Here is a 27514-nt window from a genome sequence, read left to right as displayed (position 1 = left end):
ACATTTTTTTCTTGCAAAAATAGAGAATAATTACTGTAAGAGTTCAAAGGAGGAAAAAGTGAGTTCTCCCTAGGATGGAGTTATGAAATCTCAGAAATGGCTTCTTCATTACAACAGCAATCCTGGAAGCAAGAAATAAGGGAGCAACGTCTTCAAAATTCTGAAGGAAAATAACTTCTCAGCTTAAATGCTCTGCATAGCCAAACTAGTAATGAAATTTGAAAGTAAATACATGCAAAATCTCAAAAATGTATCCTCCCCTCCTTCCATGCACCTGTCTTATGATACCACTAGAGGAAGTCCTTCTTTGAAACAATGGAGTAAAATTAGACCTAGGAAGATGTGCAAAACTAAAAACAGGATATCCAGCACCGGAGAGAAATAAAGACAACCCCCAGAATAATAACTGTGTTTCAGGTGGAGAGGGGAGCCGTTCAGATTGAAGCAGCATGACTCAAGAGAAGCTGTCATCACCATGCCAAGCAAAGGCCAGGATGACACTGAACAGCAGATGTAAAGAGAAAACTGCCTGGAGAAGGAGAAATGTTTTTAAAAATTTTTTATACCAAATTTAAATAGCTTTATAGAACACTGTACTAAGATGTTATTGGAAGTAGTTGGAAAGATCAGCAAAACGCAAAAAAGCAAATGCAGCAGATGAATAAGCAAAGTAATTATGAACTTCAGAAAAAGCTAAAAGTAAAAAGGGAAAACAATCATCACACATTATAATGCCTTCATATGAATGATATTTACAAAGCATATGCATGGGAACAGTGAATACGCATTTAACAAAAACCTGCAATCCAATCATATTGGGAAGATAGAAGAGAGGAGAGAAGCCTAAAAGACCACATCAAATTCCGCCATACTAGGAAATCTATCAATGATGTTTAAAATTGATTCATAAACAGAGAGTGGTACATGCATTTCACTTTGAAATATGGAGATTTGAAAATGTCAGGAAAAAACTACTAAAAAAGTCAAAAGTGGCTACTGCTGGCAAGCAAAGCAATACTTTAAATTAAGCTATTAGTATTATTTGAATTTTTAAATTACGTATATGAATTACCTTAATAAAACAGTAATTTAAAAAAAATTGTCCATTTGAGTTTTCTCAAATGTTTGGTATCCAAAAGACTCTCAGCAAAGGCTTTTCTTATTATTATGGTGTTATTATTATTGGAGAGTCTTGGCTTATTGTCAGCTGATACCGAATCTAGTAATATCTGCCGCTGACTCTTTATGGGGATTTGGACAGGGGATTTGATTCACTGGACCTCAGTTTCTTCATTTGTAAAGGGGAGGGGTTAGCACACATGTATAGTTCCTTAGACTCGCACCAACACTATTAAGGTATGAATAGAACCTTTTATGCAACACTCATACACTGACTGACGGGGTGCTGTCACCCATGAAAAACTTGGCTGCTTTTAAAGTCCTGACTTTGATCTGGTCCATGGAGCTGAGAAGTGAGGAATGTCGTAATCACTAGTTCAGGAACATGAAAGGTGATTGTGAGGAGATGGGAAGACTCCCGACTCACAAAGGAGACAGGATAAGGCAGTATGATTTTAACCCACTGGAATGATTCTTGCCTTGCAGCGCTGATCTATTAAAACAGGATGATGTACCTGCAAGCACACTGTAAAGGGAAAACCCTATATAAGCATGGGAAGTGTCTCCAGTGTTGTTTGGAAAAGGGTCAGTGCACTCTAGCAGGAAAAAGCTCTGGTCTAGGAGTTAGGATGTTTGATTTCTAGTATTGACTTTGCTATTAATCCTCTAGGGAAGGTTGGACAAGCTCTCTCATGTCCTTTGTCTCAGCCTTAGGGTTGGTAAAATGAAGATTGACTCCATTGGAGTTCTTTGGTTAGAAAAAAAAAAAAAGAAAGCAGATTTAGAAAAAAGGAGGTAGCTCACGGAACTGAAACAAAAGCTTCAGGAGGTACAGAAGCCAAAGATGCTCTGGAGTTCTGTGCTGATATTAAAAAAAAAAAAAAAAAAAAAAATTGAACAATTGGGCAGCCTGGGTGGCTCAGTGGTTTAGCGCCACCTTCAGCCCAGGGCCTGATCCTGGAGACCGGGGATCGAGTCCCACGTCGGGCTCCCTGCATGGAGCCTGCTTCTCCCTCTGCCCGTTGTCTCTGCCCCCTTCCTCTGCCTGTGTCTCTGCCCCCTCCCCATTTCTCATGAATAAATAAATAATTCTTTTAAAAAATTGGACAATAGTAGGGCAGAGGCACAGCCCAATCTGAAGGGATGCCAGTAGCCACACCTAAGCAGGGACCTGCTGTCTTAGTCCATTCCTTTAAGCTGCTGTAATAAAATGCTAGAGACTGGGCAGCTTATAAACAACAGAAATTTATTTCTTACAGTTCTGGAGGAGGCTAGAAGTCTGAGCTCAGGGTGCAGCATGTTTGGGTAAGGAACTTCTTCTGGATCCCAGACTTCTCATTCTATCCTTACCTGGTGGAAGAGGCTAGGGATCTCTCTAGAGCATCTTTTATAAGAGCACAAATCCCATTCATGAGGGTTCTAGCCTCATGATCTAAGCAACTTTCAAAGGCAAATTTCCTAATACCACTACCTTCGGGGGTTAGGATTTCAACATATGATTTTTGGGGAGACATAAACATTCAGACAGTAGCACGAGGATTAATTCTGCAGTTGTTGGATCAAAGGGAGATCTGGGATAGTGGTTCCAGGAATGGGACATTGAAGAGGACATTTAGGGGTGAGGGGAGGCAATTATCGACCTCTTGCTATGGAAATATTTCAATATTTTAACAGTTTCTTGCTGGTGAGTCTCTTGCTGGATGTTAGAACTATGTCTAGGTCTATTTATTGTTACTTCAGGCCTCATTGCTAGGATGATTTGAAAATAAAAATTTAGCAAATACCTTTTTCTGCCTTTGTGTCCCACCACTTTATACTCACATTTGGAGGATAGGATATCTGGTTGGCCTAGTTTAGAGTTTATGACCACAGTTGGCTAGGGGACAGTTCTGAATGACAACCCACCACAACTATATCCAATGGAGTAGAAGCAATTTCCTGGGAATGACTCAGAGCTCTGTTACTCTAGGGTGAGATACAAAGTATTTCACAGCTGGTGTAGCAGGGACATCCATCAGTTAGAAAATACATTAGCCCTTGACTATAGAGAAGGGTTCTGAAAGTTCCCTGGGGGTTAACCTTCTGTTAATGGCTGTGCTGTTGCAAGACCATGACAAATACTGGTAGTCTCAGGAGCAGGGATGGGATGTTAGCATGGATGGGGAGAACATGGGAGCAGGGGTTTGACCATGGTTATGGCTCACAGCTATGGCACTGATGCCTGCTTACTGGCTGAGTATGAACACTGTGTTAACAAAAGAAGAGGGAGTGAATGCTAGGTGGAGGAAAATCATAGCTGGCTCTTACGGGGAGGGGTGTGGAAAAGAAATGCAAATAACTCAAGAAGCTGGAAAGTGTGGTTTGCTACAGAGTGTATGAGGAAATGCACAGTGGTATTTTTGGTTTTCACAGTGACTAGGAGAAAGGGAGAGTGCTACTGGAAATTGGTGATGGAGTCAGAAATAATAAATGTCCTACAATGTCTGGGGCAGACATGCTGTCCAATCCAAAATGCCAATAACACATCTGTTGAGGAATGTTGCAAGGAGAATTTTCTGCTAAAGAGAGTACAACCATATGCAATGGGTAGTAGAGGGAGAGTCCTAGTTTGGGTGAGATAGCTACCATTTATCATCACTATGGATGAGGTCCATAACCACATCTGTCATTTAATCCACAAGACTGTCTCCTAAGATACAATTGATAACTCCCTTCTTACCCAAGGAGTGAAGCTCAGAGAAGCAAAGTAACTTGACCAAAGTGACATAAGCAAGAGATAGAGCACGTTCAATTCAAGTTTGGGTCCACGGTCTTCTTGTAAGATTCCAAGGGATTGACCAGAGAGGTGAAACAGGGTGTGTGGGTGGAGGTCCTTCGAGAGAAACAAGATTGAGGTCATGTCAAACTCAGGATGAGAGTCTAATAAGAGTTGCTGAGTCCTGAAATCAATTATTGTGATATTTGGATATCTTTGGGTATTTTTGGATGTCTTTGAGAAGGCCCCAGATGTTCACATGTTCATTCAGATACATTGTTCTCTAGATTGGGGCCGGGGTGGGGGGGTGTTGGAGACCATTAATGGAGTCTTCCAGTGGTTTCTATGATTCAGTTTTCAGTACTCCACCAGACTCTGAGAGCTGACCTTAAGATAAATGTTGAATAAACACTCTCTTGAAGGGGTTGGGAATTTATACACAACTGCAACATAATGGACAACTGATTAAAACCAGTCATTCTAATTCAACATTAACTGAAGTTTGTTTACATTGAAAGTGAAATGCCAGAAATAAAAAGTTAACTAAATGAAGGATGAGTGAGAAGTCTAAAAAATAACATTTTGTTCCATTACAAAATTAATATACATTGTGGTATAGGGTTTTTGCCAAATAGTGTACTTCTCTATTTGCTGTATAGGGATTTTTGTGCACATATTTCACACTTAAAAGTCATCTGGGAATTCCTCATTTCTAATTTCCTATAGTTTCATCATAAATACTTTTATCCCCCTCTGCCTAAAACTTTGCTCTAATATGCCACTACCTTCGCCAGAAAAATTACAGGAAAAGCTGAGCCTATACAAGTCATCTACATATTGGTAAAAAAAATGAAAGATGTGAGTAGATTTTATTTAAAAACGGAAATACCATGCAATCTAGTAATTCCACCACTGGGTATTTACTCAAGAAAAAGAAAAAAACTCATTCAAAGAGATATGTGCACCTCTATGTTTATGGCAGCATTATTCACAATAGCCAAGATAGAGGAGCAGACTAATGTCATCAATAGATGAGTGGATAAAGGAGGTGTGGCGCACGCGCGCGTGCACACACACACACACACACACACACACACCAGAATATTGCTCAGCCATAAAAAAATGAGATCTTGCTATTGTGACAATATGGATGGTGCTATTTATTGTGCTAAACGGAATAAGACAGAGGAAAAACAAATGTCATATGATTTCACTTATATGTGGAATTTTAAAAAAAAACAACCGAACAAAGCAGAAACAGACCCACAAGTACAAAGAACAAATTGGTGGTTGCCACAAGGGAGGGAGAAGAGGGAGGGGCAAAATGGGTGAAGGGGAATGGGAGACACTGGCTTCCAGTGACAGAATGAGTAAGTCCCAGGGACAAAAGGCCCAGCAGAAGGAACATAGGCACTGGTATTGTAATAGTGCTGCATGGTGACGGATGGCACTTGTGGTGGCCGTAGCATAATGTCTAGAGCTGCCAAATCACTGTGTCCTACCCCTGAAACTAATGTAGCATTGTGGGTCGACTATACTTAATATTTAAAAGAGATTTTATTAGTGAAAAGGAGGAGCATTTGCTCCTACTTGCATCCTACTTGGATGGAAGTAGGCATTTGCGCGGGGAGGTGCGGCAGAGGAACAACCAGAGTGGGGGTTGCCTCCAGGGATCAACAACTGCGTTGCAGGAATTCGGGTCTCTGCGCTTCGGTGCAGGTGGATGGGGAGGTTCGCGGCTCCCGCGCGTTCCCAAACCTCCAGGCAGAGACACCAGGTGGCGCTCCCGCCCTTGCAGTAGACCCTCTGGAGCGCTGGCACTAAGCCGTCTCCTTAAGAACTGTGCAGGCTGCCCGGACCCCAGAAAATTTGGTTCTGTGAAGCGCAGCTGCAAAGGGGCGCCGAGCTGTGCCCCGCCCCGCGGCTGGGCTGAGGCCAGTCTGAAAAGGGACCAGTGGAGACCCGGGCCTCGGTGGGCGCCGGAGCGGGCCCTGCCCACTCCAACCGCAGGCCCCGCGGGGTGTCCAGCGCGTTCACAAGGAGACGCATCTGCGCGCAACATCGGGGAAAGCTGAGCTGGCGGCTAACGGTGGTTGGGACGGTTAGACGGACCCGCTTTAGAGGTGTCAAACCCCAGAGCCTCTCTCCCTGTATCCTGAGCTGGGCACGTGGGAAGCGGGTTAAGCGGACCATTTGCCCTTCTCTGGGGTCCCCCACCAGCCTTTAGTGGGTTTCCAACGTGAGAAAGCATTTTCTTGCGAAAACCGGGGTTCTTGCTAAATTGTTTCTGTTAACTCCCTCCCCACCCTGTGTGCGCGCAAGAGCTGAGCGGCGCCCGCCGAGGGTTTGCGCGCGGTTCCCACACTGGGTAACGCTGATGACTTTCGAAGGGGGCCCCGGAGGGTGACAGCCCAGTTCCTAGAGACCTGGCGCCAGGTGTGGCGCACCTCGTGTGCTTCACATCTCGGCCCGGAGACTCTGCGTAGATGAGAACCACCAGGGTGTTTGATCAACGCAGAGTCCCCGGCCTCAGGCCAGAGCTGCGGGAGCTGGATCTTTGCGGGTGGGAATCTGCAGTTCAAGGAAGTCCAAGCACTGGCCGCTGCCACGAGTCGTCCTTTTAAGCTTACGAAACAGCCATTGCAACACCCTCGAAGGATTCTCCTGCGCGTGGAAATCTGAGCATCCCTGCCCTGGCATTCTGCAGCCTTGTTCGGACGAGGACGCGCGAAGCCGCGAGGCCGGGGCCCCAGCGCAGTGCGCGCGCGCTCCCAAGCGCCAGGTCCCTGTCGCTGGAAGGCAAACGGGGTCTCGGGAACGGGGAAGTGGGCACACACTACCTGGGCCCTGGAGGGGGGCATCCAGGGGCCTCCGACCTCGCAAAGCGACTGCAGGGCCTGACCCAGCGAGCCCCACCCTGGCCGGGGTCGGAGTGGACGCGCCAACGCGGCGCTTTCTGGGTTCAGGACAGCGGGTTGCAGCGCGCACCTGGGGCGGCCGCCAGGTCGCGGGACGCGCGGGGGCGGGCTCCTCCGAGGCCCTCTCGGGCGGCGGGGGTGGGGAGAGGAGGAGGAGATAAGGTGGGGGCCGTTTGGGGCGTAGGCCTGCCCCCCACCTCCCCAACCTCCGCCCCCGCGGCCACCTTCCGCTCTATAATTGGCCGCGGGCTGGCCTTCCTTTCCTCTTATCTGATCCTGGGCGCCTGGCAGGAGGGGAGCGCTGCAGAGGAGGCAGCCCCGGGCTGCAGAGTGGGAGCTGGAGAGGCAGAGGGAGAGGGGGCGGAGAAGCTAATTAAGAGGGGGGCACCACGCGGGGAGCTAGCGAACGAGCCTTGCGCCGCCGGGAAGCAACGCGCGGCGACCTTGGATCCTGCCTAGGCATCGGGAGGTCCCCATCTTGGGCTAGAACATTCCCCTGCACAGGTCAGTTCCAGTCCTTCTCCGCCCTGCTCCGGGTCAGCTTTGAGAAATCTATTTGCGAGGAAGGCAAAGTGGAGAGGGCGAGCCACCTGCAGACCCCGTGCAGTTCCAGGTCCACGGACCTTCTCCACGCGCGCGCCCAGGATGGCCCGGGGACCTCGGGGAGGTGGGGGGGACGGGCCGGTGCACCTAGATGCCTCCTCGTGGGCGTCGCTGGGCAGGGAGTTTGGAGGTGCTACGCGATACGCATGCAAAGACCGTGACAATACCTTGTGCTGCGCCCTGGAACTATGCCCTGTTCTTGGGTGCTGTGGGCGCACGGTGGGAAGAAGCGGGTTTGGTTTGGAGATTGTGGCAATTCCAGCCTTTCGGGGTAGAAGGGGCTCAAGGAAAGGCGACAGTCTGGTGAGAAAGGGGCTTAGGAATTTGCCGTGGAGGGCTGTATACAAATGGGCAGGACGCTGTTTTTATTTAGGTTGTATTTGGGGGCGCTGGGAAGAGTAGTGGATGGAGGTCGTGGGAGACCGAACTCACCCAGCAGCCCCCCCCCCCCGTGGGTACGGGCACAGATCCGCGCTGCGGGCGGGCGCTGGACGCGGAGAGCAGCAGCCGGCGGAGCGCTCTGGGGGACGTTGGCCGCAGCAGCTCTTCTGTGGTTCTGCTCGAGGAAACCCGAGGGCTTCCCGCCTTTTGCTTTGGTGCCTGGACGCTGGAGGTTGTGGCTTTGAGCTGCACCCCCCGGCTGTGGTGTTGGAGAGTCCTCTCCGCCCTGGCTTTTCCACACCGAATCTCCTGCAATTTTATCCCTTTGCACCCCTTTCTGCTTCAAGCCTCCTGTTACGCACTCAGTGTCTGGACAGGGATGCATGCAGTGCTCCGAGGCAAGGAAGGGTTAGGGAAGGGCCAAGAGGGGCCACCCCGAGGCCACTGGAGTCGCCTCTGACCTAGGCCAGCACCCTGGACACCACGTGTGGGTCCAGGACCACAGACACTCCCATTTTGGGACTGGGTTCTCGGGTCCTGTGTGTGAAGCACGCCCTGTGGCACACGAGCTCAGGGTTGCCCAGAGGTGACCTCTTCTACTTAGGTACAGGCTCAGGACTGGTCTTTAGGGGAAATGCCCAAATGGAGCTTGTGTGCAGCTCTCACAGGGGCCAGGATTTCCCCCCTGAAAATTGCTTCTGGAGCTGCTACCAAAGCCCCATTCGCTCTGGAAGTTTTGCATTCCCTTTTGGAAGTGTTGGGGACTCTGCTGAGCAGCAGCTGAAGGGGATGGGAGAGAGAGAGAGGAACAAAGAAATAGAGAGTAAGACTTTGGTAGCTCTGTGCAGAGCAGAAATGCAAGCAGGTTTTCCTAAAATTCCTCTTTAAAGATTTAGGGGCTCATCACCTACAAAGGGCCCAGGAGGGCACTTCCTAACTGCAGTGTGGGATAAAGGAGTCTATATTCAAAGCCAGCAAAACAGCCTTAAGCTGGGTGCAATGAAGAAAATAGGTGTTATGTTTCTGATAAGGTGGTCCAGTTCTGCACACTGGTAAATTTAGAATGAGTAAATTTAGAATCCGCCCCCCCCCCCCCCCCCCCCCGCTGTGTGATTAAGTGAATGAATGAAAGGATAGCATTTGGGTTTTTTCCGCGTGTTCCACAAGAGCAACTTGGATGGATTGCCTCTGAGTCTGGCCCTAATGGCTTGGTTACTGTGAGTAGACTTCAGGACACACATATATATATGTAACAGCTTTATTGAGATACAATTCATATACCACACAAGGATACAATACTATGGTTTTTATATTCACAGAGTTGTGTAGCCATCACCACAAGCAATTTTAGAACATTCTTTTCTATCATTCCAAAAAGAAATTCCATGCTTCTTAGCAGAAACTTCCCATTTCTCCCCTGGCTGACCCCCTACCCCACCTCGGCTCCTGGCAACCACTAACCTACTTTCTGTTGACATTTCACATAAATGGAGGCATACCATATGTGTGTGGTCCTTCGTGAGGGGCTCCTTTCACCTAGCAAAATGTTTTCAAGGTTTATCCATGATGCACAATATACTCACACACTGAACACTACACATCTTCTGCCTGGAGAGCCCCGTGCCAGCATAGACCTGAGTCTCCACTGCAGCCCTGGCCTCCTGGGGGTCCCTTTGAAAGAACAGGAGCCACACTGGTGAGGCCTCTCAGTAATTCCCTGGGAAGGATTTCTTGGAACCCATCAGAATTCCTGGAACAATTTTGGGCAGGTCCCAGGCTTCAGGATTGATGGGAGGAGCCCTTTGGCCCCTTTCCTGCTGCTAACGGTCCAGCTGAGGATTTCAGAGACTCTTGGGGCCTTCCCTGCGTGTTTTGATTTTCTGAACCAGCCAGGGCTGTCTTAAGAATGGGCTGAGCAGGGGCGCCTGGGTGGCTCAGTCAGTGAAGCATCTGCCTTGGCTCAGGTCATGTTCCTGGGGTTCTGGGATTGAGTCCTGCTTCGGGCTCCCTACTCAGTGGGCATCTGCTTCTCCCTCTTCCTCTGCTTCTCCCCCTGCGCCCCCGCCCCCCGCTGGTTCTTTCTCTCTCTCATATAAATAAATAAAACCTTTTAAAAAATGAGCTGAGAAGAGTGGTATGACCTAAGGGACCCTGGGTCAAGCCCCAGTCCACAAAAAAGTCTCAATGGGGTGTGTGCTCTTTGGCTCTTAAATACTTCCTAAAGTCACCTAGTAAAACACAGAGATCGTTTGCATGTTTTAAGCCGACAGGGTAGCAGTTATGTGACTCTAGAGCCACATTTGATTTCATTTTTATCCAAATCCAGCCAAATGACTGCTGTTTTCCTGGCCTGCCTAGTGTAATGCATGATTCCTTGATAGGACAAGGACCTTCCTGAATTGCTGTCGGGTGCAGTGCTATTGTGTGTGTACCGCTGAGCTAACGCATGATCTAGGATTTTGAGTTTGTACACAACTAGGATCTTGGTAAATGAGACATTAGATGACCCCTGGGGGAACAGAAGAGACGGCAGGGGATGGGAGAGGAAAGCTTAAAGGAAAATGAGAGAAACAAACTCCTGGGCAGATTTGCCCTCGATATTGCTAGGTGTCAGGAAAATAATCTCCTCTTGCACCTTCTGTAATTAAATACAAAGTGCCAGAGATCCAGTTCCTCCTCTAGGTACAGTAAGCCTTGAGTGAAGACCAACCTCATCCTGTTATAGTGGGGTGGCAAGTGTGTGTGTGTGTGTTAGAAGTGCGGGACTTTTTTTTTTTTTTTGAGTACCTATTGAATGCTTGCCTTTTTCTCTTTCAGAAACATATTTTAGTCTCTCAAACACTTAGAAGTAAATACTCTTCTTTTATTGATCAGATTGCTGAGCTCCTAGGAGATAAACTATCTTGCCTGGGGTCACAAAACCAGCATGTGACAGATACCTGGTTAAGAAAAGTCTGTATAAGATTTGAACCCAGATGCCACTGGATACATCCTCCATCAGCTTCTTTGGTGGGGTGGGGGAGGGGTGTGTGACCCACACAGATGATGTCAACTGAGGCCATATAGTCCTAGTAGCTGCAACAAGGAGGGGAAAGCAAGAAGATATGGGGGAAATCTAAACTTGCTCCTTCTGGGTTCCTGTCCATGTTTCTTAACCTCTTAGAGCTTTGTTTGCTCACGTACAACACAGAGGTAACAATAGCCACTCTATAGGGTTAAGCAATTTAAAGTTTCAGGCAATTTAACGTCAGATTTTGGAAACACTTTCTGGCGTTTGGTCCACGACATCCAACTACAAATTAAAAATAAGATCTAAGAAGATCTCATATAGAGCTTGGAAGACAAAAATGGCTATTCTCACCTACTGCTGTTTCTTCCTTCTTCCCATCTTCCTTTCCCCCATCTCTCTTTCTCTGCTTCATTTTTTGAGAGGATGGTGACTAGAAAGACTATGGGAAGTTCTGAGAGTGGAGTGTTGACGTCAGGGCTTAGAGACTAGATTTCCCATTTCTTCAAGGTGATTTTTTTAAAGATTTTATTTATTTATTCATGATAGACAGAGAGAGATAGAGAGAGAGAGAGAGAGATTGAGAGAGAGGCAGAGACACAGGCAGAGGGAGAAGCAGGCTCCATGAAGGGAGCCCGACACGGGACTCGATCTCGGGACTCCAGGATCAAGCCCTGGGCCAAAGGCAGGCGCTAAACCACTGAGCCACCCAGGGATCCCCCAAGGTGATTTTTGAAATCTATGCTTTGGCAAACTTTTCTGCCATTGGGGCTTTGTTGGAGCTACCCTGGCAGGTGTCCCTAACTTTCAATTTTAGGGAGCAGTGCTTGGTCTCTTTCCTCCCAGAAATGACCTAGATTGCTTATGAAAATTGATACAGAAGGAGACTGGGCTTTTCTGAGCTCATCAAGGGTCTTAGGTTGTGTCTATAACATATATAGGAGTCCCTATAGTCCCTATAGTCTCTAAAGTCCCTATAGGAGCTTTATAAGGGATGCTTTATAGGATAAATATCTGTTCCTGGATGGCTTTCTGTCTGGTTTTAGACACAGATTGATGTCTATATTGAAATGAATTGATATCTAAAAATGATATTCTACTGCAGGTTTTTTGCTTCTATTCTTCTGCTTCCCTGATCTGCCTCCTGCCATGTACAAAAACTGTGCTAAGCATCCACAGTACAGTGGGGAAAAATATACGTTGGTAGATAGAAATGCAAATAGCCAATTACAGTACAGTGTTAAATGCTATAGAATGGAATATAAAGATTACTACAGGGGGAGCATCCAGGCCCAGACTTGGGAGACCAGGGAAGCCTTCCTCAAGAATGGGATATCTACGCTGAGATGTGCAGCTACCCTTTATACTGCTTATAATATAGAGTCTAGTTCAAAACAACACCCCATTTCTTTGACCAAGGAGCTATGTCAATCTTTAAAAAAGGAAAGAGAAAAAAAGCCAGGTAATGGATCATTCCTGAATGAAAGAGCTGTCACTCTAATTTGCCATGCTTTGGGGATGGCTGTGCCTTCTGTCCTGTAGAATTTACAGCACATAGTTTAAGACTGAGCAGCTGCATTTCTGAGGCCAATTTGCAGTCAAGTCCCTTGCTGTTAATCTACATAGGGTCTTTATAGGAATTAGGAAAAGGTGGTCTCTCTGGGCATACCCATGCCATTGAAAGAAGAAAATGGTGCCTTTTCCTTTGAATAATACAGCTTTGCATGCAACTTGGAGAGCAGAGCATCTGCCCTTTTCACGCATCACTCACTATTGGCCAAGTGCCAATTGTGTAGTGTATCAACTGTAACATGTATACATCAGCCCTGATCATTCAATCATTGATTATTCAATCAATCAACGTTTATTCATAATCTATTATGCACTTTGAACCTTTTTGGTTATGGGTTAAACTGCCATGTAGATATCTTCTAGTACCCAAAATCCAGAAGGTAAAAGTAATTACTGAGGCCCTGCAGTTATTTGGAGAGCTTCATAAGGGGGAGAAGCAATCTATTGGCGTTGTGCAGTGAGTGATCTAGGCCGGTGCTAAACAAACTATGGTCTGCTGGTTGGTGTCCTTTCACAAACTTACTTCTTCCTGCTGAGATAAAGCTGTATTAGGATCAAGTATGTCACCAGGCACAGATATGTAAATCAAATATGTCACTAAATACACTGTTAGTTCAGCTGAAATATTATTTCTTCATTGCAAAGCTCTTTCCTGAAGAAGGAAGTAAGACAGTGCCTTGATTTACATTTCAGTATAATGTCTTTATTTCATTGTGGACCAATAACAAACTGTTCATAGACTGGCTATTTTTGAGGAGTACCAATCTAGGTACTGATTGGCTAGTACCAATCTAGGTACTCATTGGCTAATATCTGGCCAGGTAGGTGATTCTGTCTTTATACTATTTACTATCTTTCTCTTTTCTTTCTTTCTTTCTTTCTTTCTTTCTTTCTTTCTTTCTTTCTTTCTTTCTTTCTTTCTTTCTTCTTTTTTCTTTCTTTCTTTCTTTCTTTCTTTCTTTCTTTCTTTCTTTCTTTCTTTTTTCTTTTCTTTCTTTTTCTTTCTTCTTTTTCTTTCTTCTCTTCTTTTTTACCTTCTCATCTTTGTCTTTGTAATTGTTCCTCTCCCCCCTGTTTCCTTATTTCTAGTTTACTCTTTCTTTCCCTTCCATTTCGATGTTGTGAATTTGATTTGGAAGGTTTTTTTCTATATTTTATTTATTTTTTTAAAGATTTTACTTGTTGACTGAGAGAGAGAGAGAGAGAGCGAGAGAGAGAGAGCCTGTGAAAGAGCACACACAGGGGGAGCAGAAGAGGGAGAGGGAGAAGCAGGCTCCCTACTCAGTGGAACCCAATATGGGGCTCCATCCCAGGACCTTGGGATCATGACCTGAGCCAAAGGCAGAGCTTAACTGAGCCACTCAGGCACCCCCTCCTTTTTTTCTGTATTTTAAAAAGCAAAATGAGAGAAGCCCAAATACATAAGATAAGAAATGAAAATAGAAAATAATCACAAAATTAGAGGAATTTATAAGACTAGAATAGTAATTACAATTATTGCATGTCAATACATTAGAAAACTAGGATGAAATGGGTTATTTTAAAACAACATACAAATTACTAAAATATCCTAGGTCTACATAAATCATAAATAAGACAAGGAGCATAAAAATTTTGAAAAGTAGTTAAAAAGTAGCCTGCACCAAGTGCCAAACTTCCATGGTTTTGCAATTAAATGCTAACCAAAATGTATAAAAAAATCAGTAATACCAATAGTGTTATAACTGTCCCAAAGGACCATTTATAGAAAGAAGAGAAACTTCAAAGTTATTTTTATGAAGTTGGAAATATAATACTAATATACACATTTGACACAGCATAAAAGAAAGCTACAGACTCATCTCACTTATTAATATCAGTGCACTTGTTAATATGAATTAATGTGTATTAGCAAATAGAACTCAGTAACACATCAGAGAATAATATGCCTCTCTAGCGTTACTGCAGTTACTGTTATAGTAAGGTTTGTTATCAGGAATTAGGAGTTCTCTGACTTTGTTCTTCTTTTTTTTTTTTAAGATTTTATTTATTTATTCATGAGAGACACACAGAGAGAGAGGCAGAGACACAGGCAGAAGGAGAAGCAGGCTCCACACAGGGAGCCCGATGTGAGACTAGATCCCGGGACCCCAGGATCACGCCCTGAACCAAAGGCAGACGCTTTAACCGCTGAGCCACCCAGGCGTCCCTTTGTTCTTCTTTTTTAAAAAAAATTTGTTTTGGTTTTTCTAAGTTCTTTGCATTTCCCTGCAAGTTCTTAGAATCATTTAGTTAATTTCTACAAAAAAATAACTTGAGAGTTTGATAAGATTGCTTTGGATTCAAAGCAATCCAAACGTGTTTTTCAATCCATGAACATGGTATACTGCTCTATGTATTTAGGCATTTTTAAGTGTCTCTCAGAAATTCAGCTTTGTATCTTTCTAGTTTTTACCCAAAGAGTATAGAATTACTGATTTCTAAGTATTTTGTGTTTTTTGATGTTATTGTATGTGAAATTTAAAAAATTTTCTTTTCCATTTGTTTGCTACTATAAGAATATGGTTAATTTTTTGCCTATTGATCTGTTCCTGCAGCCTTGGTAATTTTACTTATTAGTTCAAGTAGGTTTTTTTCTTTGATATATTCTTTAGGATTTTCTGTGCCAAAAATCATCTTGATTTTAGGTAAAGACAGTTTTGCTTCTTCCTTCCCATTCTTTCTGTTCTTTCTTTTCTTTTCTTTTCTTTTTTTCTTTTCCTTCCTTCCTTCCTTCCTTTCTTTCTTTCTTTCTTTCTTTCTTTCTTTCTTTCTTTCTTTCTTTCTTTCTTTCTTCTTTCTTTCTTTCTTTCTTTCTTTCTTTCTTTCTTTCTTTCTTTCTTTCTTTCTTTCTTTCTTTCTTTCCTTTCCCTTATTGCACTAACTAGGACCTCTAGTACAATGCCAAATGAAATGGTAAAATGTTACAGTGTTGACATTCATGTTCTATTCTTGATCTTAGGAGAGAAGCATTCAGTATTTCTCCATTAAATATGATTTTTCCATAGATGCACTTTATCAGATTGGTAAAGTTCCCCTCTATTCTTAGTTTACTGACTTTCTTTTAAATCATGAATGGATAGTGAATTTTTTTAACTGCTTTCTCTGCTTCTATCGAGGTAATACATATATTTATTTATATATTAGTTTAACATGCTGAATGATACTGATTTTAAAATATTAGTCAGAACATTTGTAGAATATACCCCACTTGGTAATGATTTTTATTATTATTTTTTATATATTGGTGAGTGGATTTTTAGTCTATGTTCATGAGGGATACTCTGTGGTTTTTAGGTTTTGTAATGACATCTGATTCTGGTAAAAAGATTATGCTGGCTCACCTCTGTTTTCTGAAAGGGTTTGTGTGGGATTGATACTTTATCTCCCTTAAATATTTAATGAATTCACTAGTGAAAGCATCTAGTGTTGTGGTTTTATTTTTAGGAATATATATATATTAAATATTTATTTGAGTATAATTGACACATCAGTTTCAGGTATATGAGACAGTGTGTGATTCAACAAGTTTATACATTATGTTATGTTCACCACAAGTGTAACTACCATCTGTTCCATTGCTCTTACAATGTCATTGATATGTTCTTTATGCTGTGCCTTTTATCCCCATGACTTATTCATTCCATAACTGGAAGGCTGTATTTCCCACTCTCCTTTGTCCATTTTGTCCAGTCCCCATCCACCTCCCTTCTGGTAACCTGAATATTTTTTTAAATTTTTAATTTTTATTTATTATTTATGTATTATAGTCACAGAGAGAGAGAGAGAGAGAGAGAGAGAGAGAGAGGCAGAGACACAGGCAGAGGGAGAAGCAGGCTCCATGCACCGGGAGCCCGATGTGGGATTCGATCCTGGGTCTCCAGGATCGCGCCCTGGGCCAAAGGCAGGCGCCAAACCGCTGCGCCACCCAGGGATCCCCCTGAATATTTTTAATAACAAATTCAGAAAATATTTGGATTTTCTGTTTTTTTTCATGTGTCTGTTTTAGCAAGCTGAAGGTTTCAAGAGCTTTTTCTAATTAAGCTAAATTGTTGGACTTATTGGCATAAAGTTATTAATATTTTTCCTTTTTTCATTTATTGGTATGTGACATATGTAGTGATATCATTTCTTTTTTTTCTGGAATTGTTAGCTGTGTTTCCTATCTTTGTTTCTTGATGACTCTTTCTTAAAGCTTTGCAATTTTATTAATATTTCAGAGAAGCAAATTTTGGCCTTGTTAATTTTCACTAATATTAGTTTTATAGTTCTTTGGTTTTTACTCTTATTAATCTCTCTTTTTCAATTTAATTTGGATTTAATTTGCTTTCCTTTTTGTGGCTTCTTTAGGTGGAACATTAGATCATTGATTTTAAATCTTTCTTCTTTTTATGTAAATATATTAACCTACAAATTTCTCTGCTCCCTCAGCTGCATTCCACAGATGTTCATGTGTTGTCTTTGTATTTTTGTTCCCTCCCAAATATTTTTCTTAATTTCCATTGTGATTTCTTCTTTGACCTATGGATTAATTAGAAACATGTTGTTTAATCTCCAATTTTTGAATTTGTAAAGACATATTAATATTGTTGATCTCTAATTTAATTCTGTTACTGTCAGAAAGCATACTCGTAAACTTTCAAACTTTTGAAATTTCTTAAGTCTCATGTTATGGCCCAGGATATGGCCTATTTTATAAAACTTCCTAAGTACATTTAGAAAACAGTACATCCTACAGTTGGTGGTTGTAATGTTCAATAAATATTAATTTGTACAGAGTTGCTAACATCTGCTGTGTTTTTACTGATTGTTTAGTTTTTCAGTCAATTTCTGAGTAGAATAATAAGTAAATTCAGTCAACTTACTTATTATTCCATTCTTCCATTCCATTCTATTTCAGTTTTTGCAAATGTATTTTGAAGCTCTATTACTAAATGCACATACATTTATGATGTCTAGGTTTTTTTGATTATCATTCTGAAATATGAAGGATTTGAGGAGAGTTTTTATCCTGATTTTATTTCTCCATATTGTAGCTCACTGTTTTCCCAATTTCCAGTCTCTTGAGTTCCTGAACTCTTCTGCTCTTTGATACTTTATGCTAATAAAACTGGCTTTCCAATTGATTTTGAGTCACAATGTCATGCCCAGTGGGGAGTTCCCTCAGGTAGAAAAAAGGCTAATCACTAAGTTAATAGTATCAAAACTAGGTTTTCTTTCTTCTGAACTTAGAATTGTTTCTACTAAGTTGTGATGCTAGTAGATAAGAGTAATAACCACTAACTTCCTCTGGGAAATGCTTTTAAGTAGACCTCATTAGCCAATCCTGGAAACTTCTTTGATTATTCTGGATGTGTGGAGGGTAGCTTTTTCATTGGAGAGGAGAAATAAGCAAGGCTAAACAACATCAACGTGCTGGGTACTACGTTGGACCTGTATGTAGTCTTTTTAATCTACAGATCTGTATCTGTATAATAACCTAGATCTTCGATTGACTATAAAATTCTCCTTTTATAAAGTGAACATTAAAGTATAAACAAGGGAGGGGTGGGAAAAGCATCTTAGAGGTCATAACTGTCCAGTTCCCCTTCCTTTTTATAACATCTGCTATGAGCAGAACAACCTGCTACTGCCTCTGAACTTCTAGTAAAAAAGAACTGGTTCTAAATATGGAGAATTTTTACATTCAAATCCACATCTTCAGTAATGTAAGTTTGATTTGCAGAAGCTGCACAAAATATCTTTGTGGATATTAACATGTGGAGCTTTCTGCATGAAAGCTCTTCAAATATTTGAAGACATTCATCATATGCCTCTGATTCTTATTTTTCCTAGGCTTAAAACATGCTTAAACATCCCCATTTCTTTTAAATCTTTGCATGAACTTGTCAACTAGAACTGCTAAGTCTTTTTTTTTTTTTTTGTCTCTGTAATAGACATTATCAGCTTTCCGAAAATTTAGTTTATACCTTCTGAACTTAGAAATTTATAGCCATTTTTTAACATGTTTTTAAACAACAACAACAAAAAAATCAAGGCAGAGTTATTTGTCTTGGGCAGGCTTTTGGGCAAAGTTTCAACAAATTAGGCTTTGACATTTTGGTAAATGTTAAAGTATCTCATGGCACTTTAATAGGAATTGGGATTTTTCTTGCCCCTATTTTACTGTCCAAAAATTTGAGACTTGGCAAAAAACCTTGGGAAAACTAAAATTCCACTTCTCTCAATATGGTATTACTCATCCTAATTTAAAGTAAACAACAAAAAGGAAGATTTAAAGATAAGCTATGGCTACAATTTTCCATATAAATAATCTTTTTAAAAAACAGATTACCAGGAGTAGGGTAGAATTAGTTAATTAATTACAATTAAATTTTGTGCCATGCAGAGTAATTTCCAATGTGGCCTGTTAATTATTGCTTCAAAACACCTGGACACAGGAACTGTAGTGTCCTTTTTTTTTTTATAATGAATCTTGGGCTTTTTCTTTTTTTTAAGTATTTATTTATTTATTTATTCATGAGAAACAGAGAGAGAGAGAGAGAGAGAGAGAGAGAGGCAGAGACACAGGCAGAGGGAGAAGCAGGCTCCACGCAGGGAGCTCGTCATGGGACTCGATCCAGGGTCTCCAGGATCATGCCCTGGGCTGAAGGAGGCGCTAAACCGCTGGGCCACCCCGGCTGCCCAGGAACTGTAGTGTCTTAAAGAGGACAGAGAAAGGCTTTTGGATTATGGCTTGTAAAAGGTCCTACGTTAAAATACTATCATATGGTGTCTGATGAAAGTCCCTGATCCTAAAGTGTATGCCAGGAACACAGATGTGGCCTATTTCTTTACTGCTCTTTTTTCTTTGCCTTGTTCTGATTGAAACCTAGTGTTTATAGTGTTGGGGTACAAAATCTGAGAATGTTTTATTTGAGTTGAGAGAGTGGTTCTGCTGGACGGGGTGTTTTTTGGGGGGTGTATATTGGCAGCTGTCTGGGTGACTGACAGAGTTGTTGATGCTGCAGTAGGGCTGAAACCCACTCCCATATCTTTTCAATTCCTCTGTATTTGTGCCTCTGTCTATATCAGTGCAACTCACATCCCTTTGGATAATCCACCAAATCGTGATCCTTTTGCCTCTGAAGAGTGAGGATTCTACATATGCCCCAGGGTCTTTCCTCCTTTGATTCATCAAAATTTATTCACCATTTGTCCCTTTTCCTCTGTGTTGTGACAGAAGGTTGTTTTACCAATCTGTAGTGAATCAACCCAAGCTAAAATGCTAAATATGTATAAAATAAAATACATATGTTAGTCCCTGAATGTGTTGCTTATTCTTTTAGGATAGGCACTTAATGTATTGTCTATTCCATTAGGAATTCTAAGGAGCTGCCAGTATGTAAATGTCATAATTCCAGGAAATATTCTTTTTTAAAAAAACATTTTTTTAAAGATTTTATTTATTTATTTGAGAGAGAGAGAGCAGAGCAGAGGGAGCGGCAAAGGCAGAGAGAGAAGCAGATTCCCTGCAGGGAGTCTGATGCTGGGCTAGATCCCAGGACCTTGGGATCACGATCTGAGCTGAAGGCAGATGTTTAACCGATTGAACCACTCAGGCGCTCCAATCTAAGGAAATATTCTTTTGTAATTAGCATTTTGAAATTATGGTAGGCTGGTAAGGAAAGATATTTTTGGGATCTCTAGATAAAATTGAGTACATTCTTTAATTTTTATTATGGGATCTTAACTTGATTATTTATATGATTATTAGATCATATAAATACAGTACAGATTTATATGATTAATCATATACAGTAAAATGGAAGTATAGATCTCTTTTATTGGGAACACAAAGAGTTGCACATGAGACTGTCATTAGGTATTATAAAAAAGTACTTGCCAAAAAATTTGTTTTTGAATGATTGCTTGAAAGAAGTACAATTATTTATTCCTCTGGGTACACTGTATTACTCTGAAATAACACCAGAATCTCAGAGGTGTAAGTGCATCAGTCCTATTGCTTTGAGAGTTCATAGACTTACACTCTGATACATTCACTGAGATTACCCTTCAGTTAAAAAAGAAATTAAAGCCTTATGATGTGGCCAAAGCATATTCAGAGGAAAATTAATGGCCTCAAATTAAGAATAATATTACATTACTTAAAAATTCAACAAAAAACCCCAAAGAACAACAAAGAGCAAATAAAACAATAAAAGCAGAAAAGCAAAAAGAAGCAATTCCTAATGATAAGTGCAGAAATAAATTTAGAAAAAACATAATATTGACAAGTTAAGAAAAACTTCTCAAAGAAATTACAAAGTAGACAAATATATAGATTCTCCATTCTGGAGGGAGAGGAGAAGTCAGAAACACACCACTTTGATACTATCATGGAGCTATAACCAAGAAAGATAGGTTTTGAGAGATCACAAATCTGTGCCATTAATTGTATAATTAAATATGTCCCAAATATCGCAGGGGACACCCTAAAAACATTATTTGCTATTTGCTATCTGAAATTCGCCTCAGATCCTTTGTGAAACAGTATTAGAGAACAAATGAATAAATGAATGAACACATGGGTGAAAAAAATGCCCTGGGTAAATTGTCTCAAAAGGAAAATTTTGAGACATCTTTTTACAGTCTGTAGGAAGGACTCAGAGTTTTTTCCTCTATAATGGCTTGTAGTAGAGTCGTGCTCAACAGTTTGTAGACTGGCTTCGTAAATTAATACCAGGCACCTTTGCTGCTTCTCTCTCTCTGCTTCCTTTTTTCCTCTCTCCCTGTTCTTCCTTTCCTACCTTCTTCCCCTTTTATCTCTCTCCCTTTTTCTTAGAGGTTTTCTTTCATTTATCTCATCGTGAAAAAGAAAACCTTGGACTTGTTTTTAGATTCATACTGGAGAGAAAAAAGTTATGAGAAAAGATGAAAGGATCATTGTTTTTTTTCAGCCCAATGTAATAAAAGCAGAAAGTGATTTCATATTAGCACCAAGTGGTTTTTTTCAACTTCTTTTTGATTACCAGAGAAAGGTCCCATATATCATCTTTTCTTTGTAGGCAATAGAAGGCAAGAGTAGGGCTTTTAACTTTATGTGAAAAATATGGAGGAGCACATTACTGTCAAGGAAATTGTGATTGGTTATAATGGTCATTTCAGGTAAATTTTTGGAATTTATCCATTTGGAAAATACACTGTGCAATGTATGCCTTACAAAGAGTCACGGGGGACTATCTGAGCTTCTTAAATATTTCAGATGATTCTCTACATTTGCAACATCTTCTCAAAAATTTTTCTTTTATCAGTTTAAATTTCAGAGTGTAATATATGGTACTCTGGGGAATGAATTACTTCCTCACATTATGAATCCATGTTGGCTTGTTTGCCTGTCCTAGATGACTACATATACTCTATTTTCAGGCTTCTCAAAATATTCCTGTGCTCTTTATTTCCAGGACTGCTGCTGCTTCCCATATGAAAAGCAGAGGATAAAATGAAGATTTTTCAGTGCAACATGCAATACTGGCTGTTTCCAGCTCTTCTGGCAATTGCTTATTTTTGTACCATTGTCCAGGGTCAAGGTAATGCAAAACTTTAAGATAATCATTAGGGTCTGGGACTCTAGATGCATTGGTTCTGTTTATTATTTTTTACTTTATTTACTCTTATAGTATTTCATGGCTTCTTCTGTGTTTCTAGGCAGGGCCATTTGTTGGCTTTTACTCAGTTTTACTGTCTACCTTGTAGAAATGTGCCACAACTTTGATGAGGGTTAAGCCCTCACCAGTGACTAAGCATAGTAATTTTGTGGTGGTTTGTTAAACAGCTTGTTCTTCACATGCTTCTGGAAAGACTGTGCAGATTTAATTTGTAAAAGTCAAATTCACATGCTCCAAAATCGGTTCCATTAATGAGAAGCTATATGGGTGTAGATTATCTACCCTAGTCATGCCTTGTCTCTTAAATAGAAGGTCTACAAAGTATAGCTACCACTTCCTACTTAGTCTTTATTATTCTATTCCTTTCTTTAGAAACTAGCACATAGCATAAAGGTCACTAAAAGCCTGACAGAGGCTGATATGCCATTTTAAGCATTTCCAAAGATTTTAGCTTTGTTTTATTTGAACTTAGTTTTTGAAATCTATTATTTGTATTACTTGGGTCTGCAATTTTATTCTCAATTTCTGCTCATTTTTTTAAAGTATGTTAAGAGTCCGTAAACTACCTCTCATGGGCCACATCCGACCCACTGCTTGGTTTTGTCATTAAAGTTTTATTGGAATGCAGATATTTATTTACATATGTCTGTGGCTGCTTCACATTGCGAAGTCCAGTAGTTGTGATAGAGACTGTAGGGTGCAAAGCCTGAAATATTTATTATCTGGGCTTTTGCAGATAAAGTGTGCTAACCTCTGAAGTGCACAACATGTATAAGTGAGCAAAACTCCATTACTAGGTAAACGTGCTAATCTTGCAAAAACAGAAATGTTAGTGCTGAAATAGTCATTCATCAGCTTAGCAAGGAAATCCTAATGTGATAAGGAACGTTATTTTAGGAGTGTTAAATGTCTAATGTTTGGAATTTATGGTTATAGAAAAGTCAAATGTTAAGAACCACCACACCCTGCTTCCTTAAAGTGAGGCATGCTTGTTTGGAAAAGCATGGAACTTGACCCTTTGCATGTTCAAATAGTGTTAAAGCCCTATTTCCAACTGCTTCATGCAGCACATAGGAAACAGACAGACAAATTCTTCTTCCCTTGTTTGTATTAATACAAGAACGCTTTCAGCAGTGATCCTAGAAATCCCAGATAACCTGCCATCTATGCTGTGGGATATGAGACACAAGTCCTTTGGAACAAAGGGCAGGAAAATCACAAAGCCCCTCAGAGTTGCCACCTTAGTCTAACGTAATTCAGGAATGGTCATCCTGGCAGAGAATGTGAACCTACATTGGCTCAAAATAGCTGTTTATAGCTAGATTATTCCAGCATCTTTTTTTTTTAAAGACAAGTTGTTAAATGAACTGTAACACAGAAAACATATTGTGTTGGCTGTAAGAAAAAAAAAAAGTGTGTATTGCATCACAGAATGGTGGGACTAATATTTTCTCAGTATTTCATAGTAAATCTGTACTTGTTTCCAGCAATGTTTATTTTGGATGGTTACAAGCAGAAACCACTGAAGATAAAGTAACTGTCATTAAAAACCTCAAACATATAAAATTGAAGACTTTGCATCAGGGCTAGATTTAACTTTGTAAAGATCCCTGTGTTAAGAAATTAATACATATTTTTTGTTGTTAGTAGTAGTCAAACATGTTTGGACAGTTGAGAATATTTTCTTTACTGCTATTTTCAGCATCTTTATAATAGGTCATGAAACGTAACATAGTAGGTTCTAAGCAAGATAAAAAGAACCCCCCCTCCCAGTATATCCCACAGTAAATTTCTCTAAAATTTTAAGTTCTCCTATTTATAGAACATTGGGAAGTACATTTTTTTTTTATAAATTAATTTTTCTGATTATTTATTTATTTATTTTTTAAACTTTATTTATTTATTTTTCTTTTTTTTTTATTTATTTATGATAGTCACAGAGAGAGAGAGAGAGAGGGGCAGAGACACAGGCAGAGGGAGAAGCAGGCTCCATGCACCGGGAGCCCGACGTGGGATTCGATCCCGGGTCTCCAGGATCGCGCCCTGGGCCAAAGGCAGGCGCCAAACCGCTGCGCCACCCAGGGATCCCGGGAAGTACATTTTTTAAAAGGGTTTATTTATTTATTTGAGAGACCCAGAGAAAGTGAGAGCAAGAGGAGGGGCAGAGGGAGAGGGAAAGAAATCCTCAAGCAGATTCCCTGGTGAGCTCGGAGCCCAACCCAGGGCTTAGTCCCAGGACCCTGAGATCCTGACCTGAGCTGAAATTAGGAGTCAACACTTAACCAACTGAGCCACCCAGGCGCCCCTGGGCAGTGCATTTAATTGAAAAATGACCGAGATAAAAAGCCAAGGTTTTTGTTGTTTGTTTGGGTGTTTTTAGATCACTTGGAAAAATAAGCCAAATACTCTGCTGCTTAAAGGTCATTTACTTAATAAATATAAGACGTTGTTCTATTGATACTGTACCTAAAACTACGTTTTGAAAGAGAACACATTCTCACTGCCCATACTATTCCATCTAGATCAGTCAGAGGTTTTTGGTTGCAAATAAAAAAAACTTTGAGCAGCCCTGGTGGCTCAGCAGTTTAGCACCACCTTCAGCCCAGGGCAAGATCCTGGAGACCTGGGATCGAGTCCCATGTCGGGCTCCCTGCATGGAGCCTGCTTCACTCTCTGCCTGTGTCTCTGCCTCTCTCTCTCTCTCTCATGAATAAATAAATAAAATCTTAAAATAAAAAACTTTTTCTGGACACTGGAAGAAAAAAAATTGCTGGGAGGTAATGAAGTAGCTCATATCATTAAAGTTGAAGTTAAGTAATTAAGTTTGAAAAGGGTAAGAGGGATCCCTGGGTGGCTCAGTCGCTTAGCGCCTGCCTTCAGTCCAGGGTGTGATCCTGGAGACCCAGGATCAAGTCCCAGGTTGGGCTCCCCTGCATGGAGCTTGCTTTTTCCTCTGCCTGTGTCTCTGCCTGCCTCTCTCTCTCTCTCTCGGTGTCTCTCATGAATAAATAAAATCTTAAAAAAAAAAAAGGATAAAACTCTAGGAACACCTCGATAAAATTTCTAGGAAATAGTGACCGACTTTTTTAGGGCATGTCATTGCAGTGAAATGATGGGCTGTTTTCCTTCCTTCCTTCCATTGCTGGATACAAGTTTCAGATTCTTGGGAGAGTCTGCTGGACATGGTTTGAGTCATTTTCTCACCCAGGAGAATATGGCTGATTGATAGCACAGCTGTTGCTCCATGCAATGCAGAGGGAATATTGTTCCGGGGAAGAAGACAGCATGGCACTAGAAAAGGCAGACAGGAGGTGATCATGGGTAGTGAAGAACAGATCTTCATTTCAGTATTCCTGATAAAAAGTAGTGTTTCAGGGGGATCCCTGGATGGCTTAGCAGTTTGGCACCTGCCTTTGGCCAGGGGCACGATCCTGGAGTCCCAGGATGGAGTCCCACGTCAGGCTCCTGGCATGGGGCCTGCTTCTCCCTCTGCCTGTGTCTCTGCCTCTCTCTCTCTCTCTCTGTGTCTATCATAAATTTTAAAAAAATCTTTAAATAAAAAAGTAGTGTTTCAGGAAATTAATGAAAATATTTTATTAAAAATAAATCTTTGAGGGTACCTGGGTGGCTCAGTCAGTGGAGCATCTGACTGTTGATTTCAGCTCAGGTCATGATCTCAGGGTGGTGAGATGGAGCCCAGCCTCAGCTCTGTGCTGGGCTTTGAGCCTGCTTAGGATTCTCTCCCTCTCCCCCTTTTTCCTCTACCTCTTCCTCCCCACCTCCAAAACCCATGCACAGGCTCTCTAAAAAAAAAAAAAAAAAAAAAAAAGAAAGAAAAGAAAAAAAGAAAAAAAAAGGACTCTTTGCATAGGTTGTCACATATCAAAACAACAAGATTTCAGTTGTTGAGTTGAAGTGAAAGAAAGGAAAAAAGAAAGAAAGGGAGAGAAGGAAGGAAGGGAAGGAAAGAAGGATGGAAAGTTAACCCTTAATAGTCACATTATGAAATATAACTTCCCAAATGCCTGTTGATAACAGTGAGGCTCCAATAAATAACATAAACATTCATTTTTCTGACTATAGATTTGATTTCTATGAGAATAATTGTAGTGATATTTGAGGATTTAAAAAAACTTCCTTCTCAAAAAGAAAAAACACCCACAGCACAACAAAACAAAAATAGCTCCCCTGGGATATCAGAAAGGGAGACAGAACACAAAGACTCCTAACTCTGGGAAACAAACTAGGGGTGGTGGAAGGGGAGGAGGGTGGGGGGTGGGGGTGAACGGGTGACGGGCACTGAAGGGGGCACTTGACGGGATGAGCACTGGGTGTTATTCTGTATGTTGGTAAATTGAACACCAATAAAAAATAAATTTATTAAAAAAATAAAAATAAAAAAATAAACATTCTCAAAAAAAAAAAATAGCTCTATACATTCAATAACGAGCCAAAACCTGTAGTAGGGAGGAAAATAAGGAATGGATCCTTCTCATTCTTTCTCCTCAATTCTCCTTCAGGATGTAATACATATATTCACAAATGTTGTATTTGGCTCAATCCCACACAGGAAGCCTGGCTTCACCATGCAAGGAATGAGTTGGTTGGCTTGCCCTGGGTTCTTGCTGTGTACTAGAAAGCAAACTTTACACTTGTTTTTTTTTTTTTTGTCTTCTTAAAAAGCTTAGAATTTTAACTGATATGAATTAAATTATGAGTCAAATTCATGTCAGCATTTATAATTATTATTGGAAGTTAAGCGTACGTATAGAAGCACCTCCTTTGTGCTTGCAAAAAGATAACTAATGGGTCTCGCAATGAATATACCCAACTTTTTGTTTCATGAGATAAGAACAATTATTTCTACATTGCATTTACAGTGTTTCTGTCAATCTTTGCTATCTCGCTCTGGCACAAGTCCCAGTGTCTTCCATACAGAGAAAATAACCAACTTTGAAGTTTGAAACTATGATCTCATGCCTCCTTCTTTCTTAACTAGCATTTTTTTCTGTTCACTCTTTACCCCCTAAAGGCAAAAAATATAAAGGAAATGTGAACTTTGTGTCTAACCCAGATTTTTATTTACTGATTGTGAGAGTATTTTTGCTTATATAGGCAATGAATGTGGTCTGTTGTTAAAAGAGAATGGTGGTATTGCCTTTTGCTAGCAGTTCTAATAGGAGTGCTGTCATATGTACCACTTGTAAATTGTTTAAAAAGTTGAACACCGATGGATTTAGCTGTTGCATTTGCTGAAGCTGTGTTTCCAAGAGTAGTTTAATGGAAGCCAATGCCACTCTGGGTCTGGTGTACCATCTGTATTGTCTGGGCATGATCCACGGGATCAGAGCATGGTCATTGTCATCTTCACTTTCTCCTGGGAAGACTGGGGCTATTGATTAAAAATATGTGGCATGGCTGTAAATTCAGACCACATTTAAAGAACAGTAACCTGGGTAGAAAATGCTGTAAAGATATCTTATCTTTAATCTAG

At 41.2% G+C, this 27514-nt stretch overlaps 1 protein-coding gene across 2 annotated transcripts in view; it reads left to right on the top strand.

Annotated features, from left to right (window-relative positions):
- The first annotated feature begins 7085 nt into the window (after nucleotides 1–7085).
- The window catches only part of COL14A1 (collagen type XIV alpha 1 chain), a 217781-nt gene continuing 197352 nt past the window's right edge, over nucleotides 7086–27514 (top strand). For both annotated transcript variants that reach the window (XM_041769636.1, XM_041769637.1), the window contains exons 1-2: nucleotides 7086–7296; nucleotides 21817–21942. In XM_041769636.1, the coding sequence (XP_041625570.1) occupies nucleotides 21855–21942 (88 nt within the window). In that variant the 5' untranslated portion in view covers nucleotides 7086–7296; nucleotides 21817–21854. The remainder of the gene's footprint in view (nucleotides 7297–21816; nucleotides 21943–27514) is intronic.

This window comes from Vulpes lagopus, chromosome 9, assembly GCF_018345385.1.
Source record: "Vulpes lagopus strain Blue_001 chromosome 9, ASM1834538v1, whole genome shotgun sequence".
Taxonomy (NCBI): Eukaryota; Metazoa; Chordata; class Mammalia; order Carnivora; family Canidae; genus Vulpes; species Vulpes lagopus.
This window is presented reverse-complemented; position numbering and strand designations above follow the sequence as displayed.